This window comes from Anolis carolinensis, chromosome 1 (assembly GCF_035594765.1).
Source record: "Anolis carolinensis isolate JA03-04 chromosome 1, rAnoCar3.1.pri, whole genome shotgun sequence".
Classification (NCBI taxonomy): domain Eukaryota; kingdom Metazoa; phylum Chordata; class Lepidosauria; order Squamata; family Dactyloidae; genus Anolis; species Anolis carolinensis.
Genome location: NC_085841.1, coordinates 31,358,792 through 31,378,111, shown reverse-complemented (window position 1 = coordinate 31,378,111; position 19,320 = coordinate 31,358,792). Strand labels below are relative to the sequence as shown.

The 19,320-nt window shown below is 39.1% G+C and overlaps 1 protein-coding gene across 3 annotated transcripts in view; it reads right to left on the bottom strand.

Annotated features, from left to right (window-relative positions):
- The window catches only part of rps6kc1 (ribosomal protein S6 kinase C1), a 143,755-nt gene that overhangs the window by 23,946 nt on the left and 100,489 nt on the right, over positions 1 to 19,320 (bottom strand). For all 3 annotated transcript variants that reach the window (XM_008125839.3, XM_016990665.2, XM_062971954.1), the window contains 4 exons: positions 11,754 to 11,801; positions 9,039 to 9,171; positions 699 to 2,222; positions 338 to 427 (listed from right to left, as the gene is read on the bottom strand). In XM_008125839.3, the coding sequence (XP_008124046.1) occupies positions 338 to 427; positions 699 to 2,222; positions 9,039 to 9,171; positions 11,754 to 11,801 (1,795 nt within the window). The remainder of the gene's footprint in view (positions 1 to 337; positions 428 to 698; positions 2,223 to 9,038; positions 9,172 to 11,753; positions 11,802 to 19,320) is intronic.

Sequence of the window (19,320 nt, the reverse complement as noted above, 5' to 3'; positions counted from 1 at the left end):
TGGAAATAGGGGTTGCACTACCTTTTGACCAACATTAATTTCCATTGCCAACACACAGAACATATATCCTCTTAATTTAAAAAGTTCTCAGTAACATTCTGCATACATGTCAAATCTAACATTCATAGCATGATTCTCTTGCTAATGCTTTGCTTTGCTATCACCATGTCAAATTCTAACATAACATTTTAAACATTAAAAAAATTAAAAATGCCAGCAGATATTGAACAGCTTGTATTCCCAAGGAACAGAGGGTGGGATGGGATGAAAGCTCCATGGGAAAATGAAAGCTGCTAATCTGTTTTCCAAGTGAAACATTTGAGGTGATTGCTCTAACCTGGGGCACAGTACATTCTCTCTATGGCATCGTTGTCACAGGAATCTTCAACCTCACTCCACCTGCTAAAATACGTTAGCTGAATGTGTCCTAAAAACAAAACGACAGGAGAAATCAAAACATTTTTCCCTTCCATTTTCTGCAGAAGTGAACTGTAATTACTCCTTTTGTAGCTAAAAACAGTATCATTAAGAATAATGGCATCATTAAGTACTAGAAGCTATTACTGGGGGTGAATTTGCTGCACTGATAATGAAGCTCTAGACAGGAAATGAAGATACTAATTACAAGATAAAACGCCTACTCAGTTAATTGGAAGCAACAGCGAATAAAAAGAAATGCATTTGCAGAAGTTCCTGACCTCGATCATTCAATAAGATGTTGTTTGGGTTCAAATCACGGCACACAATTCCTTCTCGATGCAAGGCATCAAGGGCTACAACCATTTCAGCTGCCCATCTTTGAACACAGTCCTCTGGGAGGTAAAACCTGGAGGTTAGTGCTAATCTCTCATCGAGGTCTTGAAAAATTTGGTGTATTTCACTCTCTCCTCTGACCCCGACATCTGACTGTTTGCTTTCTGCTTTTTGCAACAAAGATGAGACCGTTCCCTCTTTCCTTAAGTCATCCATATGATCAGAAAACAGCAGCACAGCTTCATTGTTTATATCAGTCTTATATTCTTTAGCTCCCGCTTGCATCAACCAGTTGTCTTCCCTGTTGAATGTATCTAATGATGAAGATGCTCCTGTTCCAGGCCCTGGAAAAGGAGTCCTGTCACCACTACCAGGTGGATCACTAGCAGCCATGTGGAATGTCCTGATTACTTTCTGGTTGTCATTACGCTTCTCTCTTGCTTCTCCAGTCAAATGGTCTACCTTTTGCTCAGGCACTGTACTTGGCTCTGCACTTTTGTTCAGCTGCAAGACATCTGGGGTTTCCAAAAGTTTGCTGTCCAAAACATCTCCATTCTGCTCCATCTGCTTGGCAGGACCATCCAATGTAGCTTCTTTCACTGGCTCCATTATGCCTGGAAGATTCACCAGAAGATCAGGTCTTCCTTCATCCACACTACTGACATCATCAAAGGCTACATCCTTAAAAGAGATCACTGGCACAGAATCGTTTGAACCTCTGCTGATCGTATCCTGACATGCAGGGCCCAATTTGTTTTCTATGGCATCAAGGCCCTTATCGCGATCTGGCATGAACAAATACTGTTTTAACGATTCTGATTTTAAACTGTAAAGCTTATCTCCAAAATCAAGCCCCAGAAGTTCAGTGGTACTGTCTTTGCTGTCAATTCTGAATAATTCCATGGGGCTGTTCTTAGATTTACTTAGCGATTCTGATATCCTAGTAGGACTAGCTCTTTCTGGATCAGCATCATCAGCGAAAATGTTTACTTCCTGAGATGTGAATGCTGATCCCAAATTCCCACTAACAACAACACCATGTGCCTGGTTGCCTTCTGGCTCTTTGGGAATGCCATCACCTGCTTTCATAACGGACTCCTCATTTAAGGAGCCAGGATCAACCTTTTCTTGACCATATTCATTGCATAATGTTAAGTAACTTGTAGTGCATTCTTCCTCTGAACTGGACCCAGAATCAATCCACCTGGGAGAACTTTCCTGGCCATCTTCATGGTTACTACTACCATCATGAGAACTTGGACTGAGACTGGTCTTCAATGGTAAAACCTTCAGCATGCTCCCATCAATGCTTCCTCTAGAATCCATACTAACTCTACCATCTTCAGGACTAGGGGTTGCCTGATGCAAATGTATTTTAGTAGAGCTGGATCTTCTAGATGGAGGGACTTCAAAGCTTTCTTCAGGGCTCCTGTTCAAAAACTTACTGATATAAGACCAAAGTTTGCCTCCTACAACAAAGAAAAGAAAACCACCAAGATTAGTTATACTCCATGCAATACTAACAGCAAGAGAAAGAGAAGGATTTGCATGTTAGACATGTTACAACAAAGGAAGATATTTTACTACAGTCTGTTTCTTATCCCTTAACCCTAGTTAATGATGAACTAACACCACATCTGCATTAGCTTTATATTTCATCAGTCTCCAGAATATAAGACAATTTATTGCTGTTTTAATTTAGGCCTATCTTATGTTTTGCTTTATACAAGCAAAAATAGTTTTTATTTAATCTCATATTAGAAGAGTATAGGGAACATTTATTGTAATCAATTACAATTAAAAATAAAAAATCTGAAGATATTTTGAGCAGATAGACATGCTTATTATATTTTAAATTTTGAAATCTTCTCTTAAGGAGAATCCGATTAGAAATTAGTTCAGCATATTTTAATTAAAATGTTTAAAAAAATATCAAACACATATGAACCAGAACACAATCACAGACTAGAATCTGCACATATCAACATGGTGTGAAACAGTACACATTTTTTTTCAAAATTTGCCCAAATTGGAGTACCAAAAGTGAACACAAAACTCTGACTGTTAAGAAAATCCCTTAATTGCTGAGGTTTGATTCCAGGATTCCCTGTGAATACTTAAATCCATGAAAGCTCAAGTCTCATTATACACAATCGTGTAAAATGGTGTCCATTATATATAATTTCAAAATTGAGTTTTCTTTCTAGAATATTTTCAAGCTGTGGATGACTGAATCAATGGATGTAAAATCTGTGGATGTGGAGGACAAACTTTGAACTAGGATCCTTTCCAAGGTAACTCATACCCAACAAAAACAAGGAGCATTTCCTTGTATCTAGCTAAAAGCAGGGTGGTCCAAAAATGTAGGTACCCTTTAACCGCTAATAGTAGCTATGGTGCTTTTTTGAAGGCTTAGTAAAATACATTTAAATTGAAGAATAAATGTCATAGTGGTGATTAAGTCAGTTACAAATTCCATCTTAAATTACAATTTTATGTAAGGGGATCAAATTGTTATCCCTGTGCAGCCAAAGAACAGAGTTGCAAACCTCACTTAAAATTTCTTTTGTAATTTCACTGTATTTTTCTAATATTGGAATCTTTGGTCCTTTTGGGGTTGAGATTTAAAAAAAAAAAGTCCAGAATTGCAAGCTGTTAAGGATGCATACATTTTTGGGGGACCCTTTATTTTAAACTTCAAAAGGAAGATATCTGTGTTTGTTCAATGAAATGCAATGTCCACTTACTGTGCTTTATAAATAATTGTCACTATTACAAATTCAACTCTAAGCTCTTAGAGGCACGTGCTTCCTGAAAGCTGTCATTATTTTATCAATGGACTCTGAAAATTTAAGAAAGATTCTACACAACTGCTTGTAAAAGTTAACAATAAAAATGAAGGAAAATCACATATTCTATTTTGATTCCATTTGGTTCAAAGAATTAACTTCCTTGGAACAAAGCCCTACCTATCTATAAATATTTTGAGAAAGGATCACAATAGAAATATTAAAATCTTTTTAATAGATGTGCACATTAAAAGGAAAAAGAATAAACAATTCCATTCCCTTTTCCCCCTCCTTTTCTTTTTCAAAAAGCCCAATCTAGGTCACAGAAGAGCAATATTTCCATCTGGATATATAATTATGTCTTTACAAATGACACACTAATAATCTTTCCCATCTTGCACTGCGACAGATAAGATCACGTAAATGCATTACCCAAATCTAATACACTATTGGCTGTCCATTATTATGTAAAATTATGGAGGTGGGGGAATCAATTGCTTCAAAGGAGTTTCCAGAAGTTTTCAGCCTTCCCTCTTACTGGTCAGATTTATGTAGGACTACATTAGCAATGAATTAAGACATGCACAGAATATTTTATAAGACTAATTCGGGAATCTCCAAATGTTGATGGAATCCAGCTCTTTTCAACCTCAGCCAGAATGGCTACCTTTTAGGATTATGGGAGCTGTTCTCTAGCAACATCTGGAAAAGCGCAGGTTCACCAGGCTTGTCCTAATCAATTTGCCAAACTACAATTGAGATCTGCAACAAAATATTCTACTGTGTACCAGAGGTTTAGGAACAGAAATACTGGAGGGGGACAGAGGTCTGATAAGGACAGCAGGAGTACTTCCCCTAAGTTATTTTCAGAAGTGTTCCTGAAGTTGCTCATGGTCCTCAAGAGGAGGTGACTTCAAACCTCAAGCTGAAAAAATACCACATAGAAATGAGTGGAAGCCCTGTTTCATGGTGCAACTGTTGTCCAATTTAGAATCAAACATGGCTGCTTTTTATAAGGAGAAGAAAATATTTTGTAGCCATGTGATGGAAACTTTAGTGCAATCTTACCACCAATTTCAATTCAGATTAGGGCCAAACGTGCTCATATCTACATATCATGCTATAGAGCAGGGTTTCTCATCCAGGATTCCCTGGAACACTAGGCTTCTGTAAGAGGTTTCTAGAGATGTGATTTTTTAAAAAATAAACTTTTTAAGGTATAGGTAAAATGATTTTAATGCAGGAGTTCCCTTAGACCTGAAAAGTATATCCACAGATCCTCCAAGATAAAAACATTGAGAAAGGGTATGGGAAAGATAGGGTTGTAAATCCTTACTTCTCTTGAGCTCTGAAATTGTATTTCCTTTTCTACTCATTTGAAAGATGGCAAGATATTTTCTACTGATCTCAAGACAGATTTTGGGTTTTGAAGAAAGATCTTTGCACAAATTATAAAATTGTGCAAATCAGAATAATAGCATCAGAGTCAGAAAATACCACAAGAACCATGCCTTGCCATGCAGGAATACACAATCCAAAGCACTTCTGACAGATGACTATCAGATTACAAAGAATGAGTCTCCAAAACACTCTGAGGCAGCATGTTCTACTATCAAACAGTTCTTGTTATCATATATTCCTAGTGTTTAGGTAGGATCTCCTTTCTTTCTTTGAATAGCTAAACCCAATTAGGAAGAACTTCTTGATTGTATGAACTGTACAACTATGAAATCAGATGGTCTTGTAGGCTTATGGATACTCATTCTTTGGAAGTCTTCATAGAATCATAGAATAGTAGAGTTGGAAGAGACCTCATGGGCCATCTAGTCCAACCCTCTGCCAAGAAGCAGGAAATCGCATTCAAAGCACCCCCGACAGAGATAGGGTGGCCATTTCTTATGAGTGATTTGGTTGCATCTTGAATGGCCAGGAGGCCCTTGAATGGCCAGGAGGCAACCATTCTATGATTCTAAGTTATGCTGGTGGCTACCTTGCTATTTGGACTTTTAAAGTTAGAAGGATCATATTGATTATTTGCATCTTTTGAATCAATCAGCCATTTATACAGTATTTGTTGTGTGTGTGCATATCTTGCTTTCCTTTACAAAAAGAAAAAAGTATCAGTTTTGTGCAGAGACATTTTTGCATCAAGTGTAGAACTCTACTGCGATATGGTGCTAGAGGCAAAAAAAATCTTGGGGATGATTAACAGACATGATGGATTCTCTTGACATGTCAAGAGAGACTGCCCTGTCAAAAATGAGTAAATTAGAAAGATTGTTGCACATCTCTTGTCAAAGCCAGCGGAAAACCATGTTTCCCAGTTTTACATGCTTGGTCCAAAATGTATGGTTGGCAGTACATCTGACCCTTCAGACTTTTGACTGGAAAGAAATAATGCCACTAAAGCATTGTTCTGCTACAGCATTACAGCCTGCTAACAGGAAACATCTTCATTCTGAAGTTTCTTGAGAGCTTTCCAAATTGATATGAACTCCAGCTTGTTTATGCTTAAAAAGATTTGACACTTTCCAATAGCCACTTAAACTTTGATATCCATCAAAGTCTCCCCTCCCCAACCTCCCTCAAGACTCTTTTTGAAGCATCTGTTTCTACCATTTCTGGCACTGACACCGCTAAGTAGTAGTGAGGCCTCAGACTGGCTTTCCATCACGTCTTGCCAAGTGCTTTGTGACAAAGCTAACAGATATTTTATGAATTCTCCCACTTCTAACAAGCCATTTAACATATTGTGACCAAGATGGGGAGTGGGAGAGAGACTCCACAAGATTAATCTATGATGTTTTATATGCTTAAGAGGAAGAGAAAGAAATTTCACTACTGATCCATATTCTCAGTTAATGCTTGTCATTAACATTTCCGCAACTAATTCAGCATTCTGCAATTATGAAAAGAGGAGGGATTAGTGGGGCAGGAAAATACCTTTATGCAAAAGGATATTAACACAATTATGTCTTTGACTTCTAGTCTACTGTTGTTACTAGAACTCTTGCCTGTTCCTACCAAACCAAACATTGTCCAATACTTCCAGAGTTATATTCTGTTATTAATATGATGGCAAAGACTATCACAGTAAACCACCACTGTTGGCATATATACTAGCTTCAGCTATAGCAGAAGTACCAAAAGGTATTGCCAAACTAAACCTACTAACAAGCAACAAGATTCCACGCCTTCCCTATTGCTATATTTTACTGAATAAGAAAATTATCTCAGGAGCAAGATTGATGAATCTCTGAACCAGTTACCTGTCTCTGTTCCATAGAGTGGTTCAGAAATAACATTCAATTTCTAACGAACTATGGTTTACTCCAACAGGAACATATAACAAGCATCCCATCTTTCACCTGTATGCTCAATTGTTGGGGAAGCATACATCCTGTATCCATTAATTCAGAAACTATTAAAAATACCTAATTTTTTAGTTGTATCCCAGCCAAAATGGTGATTCCTAATGTATCAGTGTGAGCAAAACTCATAGTCATAGAAGATTCAACTCCGACCCCAACCATCTTCCTACTCAACCCATAGCAGTCTGAGCATGTAGGGAAACCATGAATGAAATTTCCTATCTCATCTACCTCCAAGAATACCAAGTATAAGGGGTCACAAACACACATTCTTGGTGCACATCCGCTTGAGGGTTAGGGAACAAAACAAAAGTTGTGGGTCCAGGTTGAAAAATACATGCCTGCAACATACTTGCTACAGAAGGCTTGTCCAATCTACACTCTAGAGCAGGTCTGCACAACTTATGGTCCTCCGGGTGTTTTGGACTTCAGTTTCCAGAATTCCTGGCCATTGGACAAGCTGGCTAGGGCTTCCAGGAGATGGAGTCCCAAATATCTGGAGGGCCACAGGTTGTGAAGGCTTGTTCTAGAGAGTGTTGGTACATAGCACAGTGAACAGTACACAAGACCATGTCCAAATGAGAAATGCTGGGGTTGGTCCACTAAATCAAATTTTCAGAGGCTATACTAAGCAGAGGGGCAGTATGAACAAGGAGTGATCTAAACTCCATTGCATTCCTAATACTCTCAGCTTCCCAAGGGCAACCAAGAGCTTTCCGATAGTTTTTTTGAGCCTCAGTTTCAAACAATTTTATGGTTTTAAAATATATATATTAGGAACACTTTAATTTAAACCCTCCATTCTGTTCAGAAACAAAAGAGATAATTAAATGTGCAGAGCAGTTAAATCCGTGTGTTATTGGGATGGAGGAAATCAAAAGGTAATTATTCTTTGCCACCTGTTCCCTGAACAAACCAGCAATTTCCTAAAGACAGTGAAGGCACAACAGTGAGGTGTTGCTTTGAACTCCTATGCAGTGCCACTGGCTATTTTCTTAAAACACCCAGATCAGAACAACTGTGTGACTGTAGACTCAACAAAAGCTCTTGTAGTTTTTTAAAAGTGAAATTTAAAAGTATCTTGATTAGATATTAGGTACCTTTAGCTACATAACAGGAACCAGGATATTTTCCAAAAACCGAGTAGCCTTATTTTCGTCTTCCTGAAAACTATCTTTAATTTCAAATTACAATCAAATTCAGGAACGGAATCCTGTGGCTCCCCAGCTGTTGCTGGGTTCCAGTGAAAGTCAATCCCAGTTAGGCCATCCAATGTGAAATGAGTTATACCATCTAAAGGACCCACATGCTTGGTTTAAATCACCCTTGTCCAGTTTTGGAAACATGCTTTAGAATGGGTATGAGGGATGTTTTTATTGGTATCTAAATTCAAAGCAGCTATTATTCATAATTAAGAATGGCTTTAGAGTTAGGCAGAGTGGTCTCCCAGGCTGAACATTCAAAAAATGGAGGGAAGAAAAACAGACCCAAATTCCAGAGGTATAAAGTGTACCTCTGATCCATCATATACTGCAAAACTTGCAAAAAATTTTATTGGAACTAAGTCTTCCAGTAAGCATAACCAATAGGAAACCTCTCCAATGGTCCGCATAATAATACTGTTTTTCATTCGTAGGGAAGTTTGCATTCACTTGAAAATTGTACTTCCAAACAATTATTAGTGATGTTAATGGTGCCATCTGACAGTGCAATTTTGATTAGAACAACCAGTCTGTGGCCACCACGGCACAGTATCTATTTTGTTGCCTTTCTGAAAGAATAACAATGACTAAGCATTCTGCCTATAAAATTGAAAGTTTTGTTTGTGGAAGTCAAAGTAGTAAGGTATCTCCCCTTCCTGCACTCTGTTTTGATGTTCACAGGGGCAAAAAAAGAGCTTTGTTGGAACATGAAGTAGAAAAACTATCAACCACACAAAATGAAGAACTCATGGGAGTAACAACTGCATACAGGAGCAGGCATTTATGAACTTTGTGTCTGTGTTTTGTGCAGGTCCTCCAGCCTGAAAGACAATTCTCTAATATTTGGAGGTCATTGACTGAACAGCAAACACACTCTCCCACTCCCCCCCATTTCTGCAACGTATCTGAATCTGCAGACCAACCTTCGGCGTGGTGCAGCACAAGGAACACCGATTCCTCCGAGATGATGTACTTGTGCAGAGCCACCATGTTGGGCACGCAGCGGGGGATGATGGTCTTTCTCTTCCTGCTGTACTCGCTACTTTTCCTTAGACCCTGACAGAGAACAAAAAGGTCAGATGTACCCTCAGTTGCCTTTGCAGCATGCTGTGCTCTGTGCTTATCAACCAAACTAATCTATCCGAGTTACTCCAGGCTTCAGAGACACCACTCATCTGCTGCTCTATGCCCCTCAGTCCCCGGAGGCCCTGCTGATGGCATCTGGCGCATATCCAGAGAACAGAAGATGGCACAAAGCTGCCATTAAAATCAATTACATGGGTCAATGTTTTCATTAGAATCTCTCGCAAACCAAGTCACCAGGATCACACTCAGTTATTTCCCCATGACCCTTTATTTTTAAAGAAGACTTTTTAGGGGAGTGCTGTGCTTTCAGTTTTAAAATAAACTATTAAATTCACCAACATTCCAATGGCAACCATCCCTCCCTCATTTTTATGTGTTGGAGTAAGCATGCATTTCCATCAACTGAAAGCAAGGGAAAGAGGTGACATGCTTGATTCCCAGGAGAGGGTTATGATTGTTCAATGTGGCACACACACAGAAAAGAGTAATAAGAGAAGTACAGCTGCTGGTGGACATGCAAACCGACTTGTCTTTCACTCCATTCAGGTCATAAGCAAATCTTACTAAAAGCATAAGGCTGCTTCTGCTTAAAAAAAACCAATCCCATGTCTCCTCCTTCTCGTTTCTCCCAACATCCAGTACATAACAAACAACCAACATGATATTTCAATGCTACGATTATTCCCACCTCTGCACCACTTCATTCAGTGACCTCAAAATGTGCATTTTGATTTATTAAATATTGTAAGGAGCAAGAGAATGGACACAAGGCCTTTACTCTAGGCAGTAGCCACAGATTTTGTGGTTCTTGCTTACTAGAAAATTGAGCACAATAAGGAGATACTTCCATAATGAACATCCCATCCCTAAAGGGTTCTCAGTCATGCAGTGCTGACTGTGGCCTGTCAAAGAGGGATATATTCCTTCCTCAGAATTTCCTTGTCAACATGAGGGATTCAGTAGCAGAAGGAATAGAGCTGGCACACATACCCCTGTGTTCTCTCCATGCTTTCAGTTTTGGAACACCTTCAGGAGGTTCCAGTATGAACCTGCCCCCATGTTATTGGATCATATCCTCTCCTTGGATCAAATCACAAGGATACCAAAGTTGGGCCAAGGATAACAGTCCTGTGAGCCAAAAGCTACAAAACCAGTAGTGAGGATCAAAGAGTAAGTCAAGATTCAAGGGTAAATGTCATGAGGAGAAAGGACTGTGCAACACAAGTCAGGCCCAAAGAACAATAAGTGACGCAGGAATATATCCAAATCTTAAAGCTTGGACAAGGATCAATTGAAACAATTCACTGCACCATCCCATTGTCAGCCTAAATGAGCAGCGATAGTACAGGGTTGAGGAAATTTCACCAAAAATCTGGCTGTTGCAGTTCAATAACTCATTGCATGGAGCAAATGTTCACCAATCCCCAACAGTTTCTGAAGACTGCTCAACATATTATGTTATTAAATCACCCCATGAAATACCACCTATCACCAAGAGGTTGCCTTTCCCTGAAGGAAAGAATAAACCAGGGGTCCCCAAACTAAGGCCCGGGTGCCGATGCGGCCCATCAAAGCCATTTATCCGGCCCCCACAGCACAAGGGCAGAAGGGGGTTGGGCTAAATGACCCAAGGGGTCTCTTCTTCTCTTACAACCATTATTATTATTATTATTATTATTATTATTATTATTATTATTATTAATATTGAGGCTGGGTGGCCATCTGACAGGGATGCTTTGCTTGTGCTTTTGGTGCACAGAGGCAGAAGGGGATTGCACTCAATGGCCCAAGGGGTCTCTTCCAACCCTCTTTATTATTTTTATTATTATTGTTAACATTGAGGCTGGGTGGCCATCTGTCAGGGGTGCTTTGCTTGTGCTTTTGGTGCACAAAGGCAGAAGGGGGCTGGACTCAATGACCCAAAGGGTCTCTTCCAACCCTCTTTTTATTATTATTGTTGTTGTTATTATTAATAGTATTATTAATTATTGCTCGGTGGCCAACTATAGTCCGGCCCCCCAACGGTCCGAAGGATCGTGAACTGGCCCCCTGTTTAAAAGGTTTGGGGACCCCTGGAATAAACAATGCAAAATTGGCTCCTCCAAACAAAATGGTATGAGATGCAGCTCCAGGAAAAGAACAGCTATGCCCTCCAAAACGTAAGATTTATCCCTAAATCTTGATCCACACATATACTCAAAATCATACATGAAGATGAGAAGCAGTTCTGGCAGCCAATGAAGAATGCCTTCATTTTTCTGAGTGGTATACTTCCATTGAAAATATTTGAATGTGATATTCTCCCTCCTTACCCAGGGCAGAGTAACTCATGGCAGAGTAATATGAGCGCCCCCATCAGTACAAACTACTGAATTATTGTGGTGGCTTAATAGTGAAGATGAGTAACACAATCCTCCCACATCCATAAAACATGTCAATGACATTTTGTTGTCTGGATTTGATAGCCTGAAGTACAAGAGGATGAGTGGTTAGATGACGGAAGACATTACTCTATGGTACATTAAGTGATTGAGGTGGAAACAGTGATTTACCTTAAGTATAAACGTCTGCTGAGTTCTGGTGTCCATTACAAGTAAAACCTAAAAGAAACATAAAATTAAAAAGTGCTTACCCAATCAGAGTGCAATTCTAACTTACCAAGGCTCGGATCTCGTACCACACAGCATAACATTACTGAGTTACTATTTAGCGCCTGCAATCCTGCATAACCATTCTATAACTGGAGGGGATTGTTAGGGAGGTACCAGACAATGTCCACATTTTTGTGTGTGTCAGGAGCAACTTGGAAAACTGCAAGTCACTTCTGGTGTGAGAGAATTGGCCGGGATTGCTGCCCAGGAGACGCCCAGATGTTTTTGATGTCCCCATAATGAGATACAAACAGATCTCCACACATTAAAAAAAACTCACGCACAAGCATCTTCCAAGAAAAAAACCTCAAACCAACAAAAGTCCCATGGCGATCACAAAGTGGTGACGGGGGGCAGGACTGTGAAATCCAGAAGCCCCTAGTCACAGACTGGCACATGGGTGGTGGATATGGACTCAGTCGCTCTACCTCAAGGTCTGAGGCAGTTGAGTAGTCTGGCAGCTGCATCCATAACTGAACAGCCCTTTTTAGGATCCGCTCTCCTCACCCCACACGGGGAAGCGGCTAGAAAAGGTGCCCTAAACATAGTCTGCCTCTCTTATCCCTGACTGGACTGCCGCGTCCAGAGGGGTCACCACCCTGTGACCAAAAAAGAAAAATGAACTTTGGAACATAGAACGTACACACTCTGTTGGATAACACTGACAGTGAACTCCCCGAAAGCAGGACTGTTAATATTTGAAGGGAGCTGGCATAGCATTGACATAGCAGCCCTTCAGGAGACCCGGAGAGCAGGAGAGGGACAGCTGAAGGAAGAAAAAGGAGGCTACACCTTCTTCTGGAAGGGACTGCCTGAAGAAGAGCGAAGAATATTCGAAGTTGGCTTTGCTATCAGAAATGACCTGGTAAAGCACCTGTTCAAAGCACCCATTGGCATTAATGAACGACTCTCAACCCTCTGAATTAACCTTGCCAAAAACCAACAGGCAACCATCATAAGTGCCTATGCACCAACGCTGGCTGAAATCCACTAAGGTCTTTCAAAGGTCTCAACAGATGATGTCAATGGTCTATGTTTGTCTACAAGGACATAGCCAGGCCTTTCTCCAATCTTCCCCTATGCTTTCCACTGCCACTGAGTGGCCATGGGGAGCTACAGCATTTAAACAGTGATGTGGTTAGTGGAAGGGGGGGAAGGTATGGTCACTACAGAGCATGTAAAATAATATCACCCTTCTCAATGATCAAAAAAGGAGTATACAAAGACATAAGCTGGTTTTATGCTTCCATATGTCACTAGTAAGACGCAGCCTGGGATGACGAAGAACCCAGTAAGGCACCAGGAAATCTGAAGCTGTGCCTACAGATGTTACTATGGGCTACTGATAGGCTGGCTTAATTTCACAGCAGAATTATGATTGTAGTCCCTGGACTTCTTCATCAGGCAAATGAGATAAAAAGGGTGCAGAACAGAGGCATAACCTGGCTCATTCTTTGCTTACCATTCCTCTGTTCATCTTTGAGGTCTTCTGCTATCAGATCTTAGTCAGCAGTGCACTTCTGCTGACAGAACTCTCTGTCAGCAGATCTTTGAGATCAGTCAAGAGAAGTACATTTTTTGCCAACAGAACAACTCGTGTTTAATTCTAGCTTCCTACAGCAAGTTCATCTTTGAATTAGGGTGGCACCGTTAATCAACCAGGCCCATTAAAAAGGCATATCCAGTTAATACACAAATAGATATTTTAAAATGGCAGTTTATGATTTTTAATTAACATATGGACACTATAGATGGTAGGTGTAAATGGCTGGCTCAGAAGAGGCATTCCCTGCTGTGTCATGGTCTGTTTCTTCTACGGTAGCACCTGTTAATGGCTGAGCATCCAAATAAGAGTGCCCCCTTCAAAACCCTTTATTCATTTGGAGGTTTAACTCACTTATAAATCTAACAGATTAATCAAACAAGATACATTGTTGTTGTTGCTTAAATCATATGACATCTTTGAAAGGTATACTCTCCGAACTGCAACATCCCTGTACTGATAGTCTCATTTACACAAAGCCTCTGTAGAGACTTTGCATATGCAACAAGCACTATTTTCTTCTGCTCTTCCCCACCATGAGTAGAACTCTAAATGTGAACGATGTGAATAAGATCAGGGACAATCTCCATCATAGTCAGCTTTAAAAAGCAACAAGACAAATTCATGGGCAATGACCCTAGCAGTGTCAAGCAGTCATGGTATACTGTATATTGCCTCCAGTTTAAAAAGCACTGTGCCTCTTGCTGGGGAACCCAAATGGGAGTGTGCTATTATAATCAAGGGGATTCAGGGCAGTTTACAACAAAAAAACCTGGCAAACATTCAATGCCAGGAAGTCAAGATGCAGGACATGAGCACAAATGGATACTGCCTGAGACCTCTAAACTGATATGCTGATCATACATGGAACTACCAAAGAAAATGTTTTTTTTAAAATTTCCTTACAAAGAACTAGTTCTGCATTAAAAAAATGTCGAAGGCAGGAGGCAATTTTAATAAAAGTTGTACCTGTTTGTGAATGAGAACTTTGCTGAACTTGATTTCAGTAATTCAGGGGCACTTCAACAGAATCCTACAAATTTCAGCACAGGATCTTTGGCATGTATCACATGAGAGAAAGCAGATCTCAGAAAAGTAACTTTTTGAACTATAACTTCCAGAAACACCTGGCTGCAGGGGGATTCTGGGAACCATAGTTCAAAGTGTCACATTTCTTAGGTCAGAGGTGAAACATGCACTCAATGTCTCCACCTCCTCTGTCATGTTCTCCTATCCCAGCCTCACTGCCTTTTACACATTGGAAAGACAGGAGTGTCTTACTCAGTCTTCTTATACATGAATGATGTATGGACATTCTTTTTAATAGACAGACAGTTCCTAGATACATCTGTTAATTTAGGATCAGCAAAATAATATATCTAAACATGTGTTTGCAAGTGCTGATCTTAAGCAGAGCAACTAGTGAATTTACTATCAAGGCTATGCAAGATTATAAAGCAGGGTTATTTAAAAACAAACTAGGCAGTGATAGAATAAATCATAACATGAAAACTGAGTTGTGGTTTCCCTGTTTGGCCACAAGGCACAGGGAGGAAAAGACATGCCAAATTAAAATAGATAAAGATGGTTAGAAAGTGATACACCAGTTTTCCCTGGGACTTTGTCTTTTTGACCAAGTTTGTTTGTAACGAACTAACATTCACATTGAGGCAGTAAATACAAGAACATATGTGATATTTTTTTTAATGTGCCCTTTGACTGTCAATTTCTCCTAAACAGGTGTTGGTTAAATGATTATAAATTGGCCCCTGGATACACCTCTTCAACTGAGCCGTACAGGACTGGAGATAATATAATTAGAGAGAAAACATCAGGCTGGTGAATGCTTTCCATCTGCTTGGCAATAATGTTTAGTTAACAATAGTCTTTAAAAAGAAGCACCTTCAACTTCCCTTCTTAAAGTTATTTATAGGGCCATTCTTAACACCCCAGCACTTCTGCTAACAAGAGCTTTAGCCACTTGGAAATTATTAGCCATACGGCTAATTCCAAAAAAGAAATGTCTGCACGCAACATCTGCAGCTCTCCAAATTTACATGAAGCAACCTCATTTTAGAGTCATTTCTTAATGAATGGGCCTACGACTCTGGATTAATATTATCATTGCATACACAAAGATCATAAGGAGCCAAGCATTTTTTTTAAAAAAAAATACCAACAGTAGGCTAATCAGTAGTGAAGCTGTCAGCATAAAGGACAAAATAATCGCTTCTTTAACCCTCAAGAGTGCTGCATCATTTGTAGGCAAGAACACACCAATTTAATAACACTGCTCATGGCTTTGCTCACCTTTCTAAAGACAAAAATCTAATTTGGACTAATTTGATATGATCATCTTCCCAATCAAAAGCACACAACACATACTTTCATTTCAGGATAAAACAACTGCTGTAACCAAGCCATCGTGAAATAATTACCTTTGATAGCATATCATTATTAGGACAAATACAATTAAAATAATGCTCTCTTTAATTCCTTGTATTTGCTTATCTACATCTAGCTAGTTTATGACTGGTTTATTGTACTTATTGTCGAAGCAAGAGTAGATTATAAATTGATCACAGCTCACATATTAGCATTGCCTTATTTCCTACACTTTCCTTGAAATTCTTAGGAATGACCCAGCAGGCAGTTCATACAACTCATGCTTGTCAACCTTGGAAATACCACTTTTGCAAGGCTTATAGGTGGGGGGGAAATACTCTGTAAAAATCTGATGTCATGGTTTCATGAAAAATGGAAGACTTATAGATAGTCAGTGGATGAACCCAATGCGAAAGAATCAGGAGCTTAACAGTGAGTTGAGGAGATTGTCAGCTCTTAGTTATTCCTCCAACTACAGTGAAAACACAATCAAGTGAGAAAAATATAATTTCACAAAGCAGGATGTATCTCAGTGGTTCTCAACTTGTGGGTCCCCAGGTGTTTTGGCCTACAACTCCCAGAAACCCCAGCTAGTTTACCAGCTATTAGCATCTGGGGACCCACATGTTGAGAACCACTGGTGTATCTTATCGCATGCATACACACACACACATTTCTAAGCAAGGATGTGATAAAGAAAATCTTCTGATGTTAAACGTATATAATCATAATCAACAGCACTCTCCCAAGCTTGACCCAAATCAAGAAAATGCAGTTAATTGAAGGTAGGTAGGTAGATAGGTAAGTTGGAAGGATAGATGATAGATAGTAGATGAGATTAATAAAAAGAACTTAAAATACATTTCAAGAGAAAAATGTTTTGGCTTCTACCTTTTTCAGTTGCCAACACAAAACATTTCTATATACATTCATTCTTAGTTGTATGGATGTAGTACTGGAATTAAGCACGATAGACAGGCTAAAGAGAGGATGTGAACTTACAAGGTGATAAGTACTGAAGAACTTCTGTGTTCAGAAAAGAAAATAACAAATAAGCACAGTGCTAAGTTTATGTTACACAAAACCTCTTGTTCCTCGATAAAGGAAAATAGACAACGAAAAGATGTAATTAGTTGCCTGTATTCACATACTCATATCACTCTCCTTTAGACATCTGAAAAAGAATGTTCAACTCATTGCACCAAATCAAATTTTTCTCAACTTGAAATGAAACTAATATTGTGCAGGGAATGAGTAGGTGAAGCTGAGGGTACAATAGTTGTATCTCAGCAAGAGAAAGTCAAACTGTTGATTTATTATTTACAGCTCTTTTCAAGTACATGTCCTACAAAAACAGTGTTCTTTTAGCTTTAGTCATCTTTCGCTAAATATTATGAACGTATATGCTATTTTCTCTAAATGGTTACAATGAAAAAAATCCAATAGAAATGTGAATGCTCTTGAACATTACACCGAACATGTGAGATCAGATAACATTATTTCGAGCATTCTCCCATTCTCCTTTTTCCAGAAAACTCACTTCATTGTTTCTAAGTATAATCACATATCCAAGAAAAAGCTTGGGGTCAAGGTTAGCACTAATTCCAACTTCTGTCAAGTGCAGCTCTGTCTACACTGATTTGGGAGTAGCTTTTCAAAGTACTGGGTCTTTTTTTTAAAAAAAAAATCCCTTTTCCCTCTATCCTTTTACATGGAGGATAATAGGACCTGTACAGTCAGCCCTTCACAGAGAGAAAAGGTGCATCAGAAGAGGAAAATAGGATAAGATCATCAAGAATAAAACATGAAATTATCAGCCCAGACTGCACCTCCTTAGTTCAAATTGCCAAATTACTTATAGCACAACCTTTGAAATACTGAAAAGAAGGCACCTAAATTTTCCTGCATCTGCTTCCCCTGCAAATTTCTCAACCCCAACTATGGATTAATAATTCTGTCAAGTTATAATCCCCGTCATGTTCTCTGTTTCCCGAAATTTATATCAGTCTAACTTTTTTATACCATATGAACTAAAAATCCCATGTATTTTTCTGCATGTTGGACGTATCATATGCATTCTGATATACCCTATGTTTTGCCAGCAATTTTTCATAATGTAATATATTTTTGTGTGCAGTTTTTCCTAATACACTCATTTCTGAATGCATTTTCCCTACTATACACAGCTTTGCGTGCAGATTTTTATTTCTGAACTACAGCACAACATTCAAAAAGTACAAAACCTACAATACAGTCAGGTTCCAGCCCATACAAATTTTCAATCAGTGCAGATTTGAATACATTTGCAATAAAACCCTAACAAAATAAATTTAGCATAACTTCCAACCCCAACTACCTTCTCTATAACTTGTCCTTTGAGAACAGAAATGGATACTACTATAATATGAGATAGAGGTACATAAAACATCATGGCTCCAGACACATTTTTTTTAATTTCTTCCTCCAAAAATAATTACAGTTGATTACACTGGCCAACATACCTTTTGATGCCTCAAATGTGACCTGTTTCTGGGTATATTTGACCTGATGAATCCAAAAATGGCACCAGTTTTTTCCTATCAGCTCTAGAACATATACCATCTACTAGTTTTTATCTGCTCACCCATAAAAAAATCCCATGATAACCATATCTAAGAAACTAAGCTGATGTGGGCTATTCAATGCAATTTTCTGAATCAGTGTCCCAGATAACCCCAGGAAAAGGCCTAAAAACCAACACACCAAGAATTTTTTTGTTGTTGTGCTATATTATCTCTGCTCTTTTAATGAGATAAAGGCTGGGAATTGTGCAGTCCTGAAGATGTGGAACTGTAGCTCCCAAAAATCACCAGCTATGCTGGCTAGGGTTGCTGGGAGCCACAACCCAGCCACATCTGGTGAGCTGCACAATTCTCATCCATGGGAGTTAGACAATCAAAATAATGAAACCTCATTAACTCTTTTAATAATTTCCCCCATTTCAAGTTTACCAAACCACATGAAACAAAGAAAACTATCTCACACACCTGTGAAGTAAAGGGATTTTAAAATCCCAACTTCCCTCCAAAGAGCTTGGCATAGCAAATATGGTCCTCATTTATGCTCACAACAAAGCATTACACACTGAGAAATAGTGACTTGCCCAATTTAATTCAGTGGATGCCAGCACTAAGCAGGGGATTAACCTAGATCTTTAGGATCTTAGTCCCTCACTTGAATCACAATTTTACATTGGTTCTCCATATTCTGGAAGGATCAATAGCTCTCTCACAAGATCTGCAAAGCCACCATCATGTACTTACTTTGTCTTAAGTCTATATCTCAATGAGCATGACAACCAAATTGCCACAGATATATAACTTGGAAAATAAGCATGAACTTGAAGACAATCTCCTAACAAAAATAGCTTTCCAAACTCTAAAGCAACTCTAAAGCAACATCATTCTTTCTGCTCTTAGTCAGCTACAAGTTTCCTGGGGGAAAGGAAAGAAGTTCGTGGCACAGCATATCCAACACCACATCCCTTAAAGCAAGCAATTA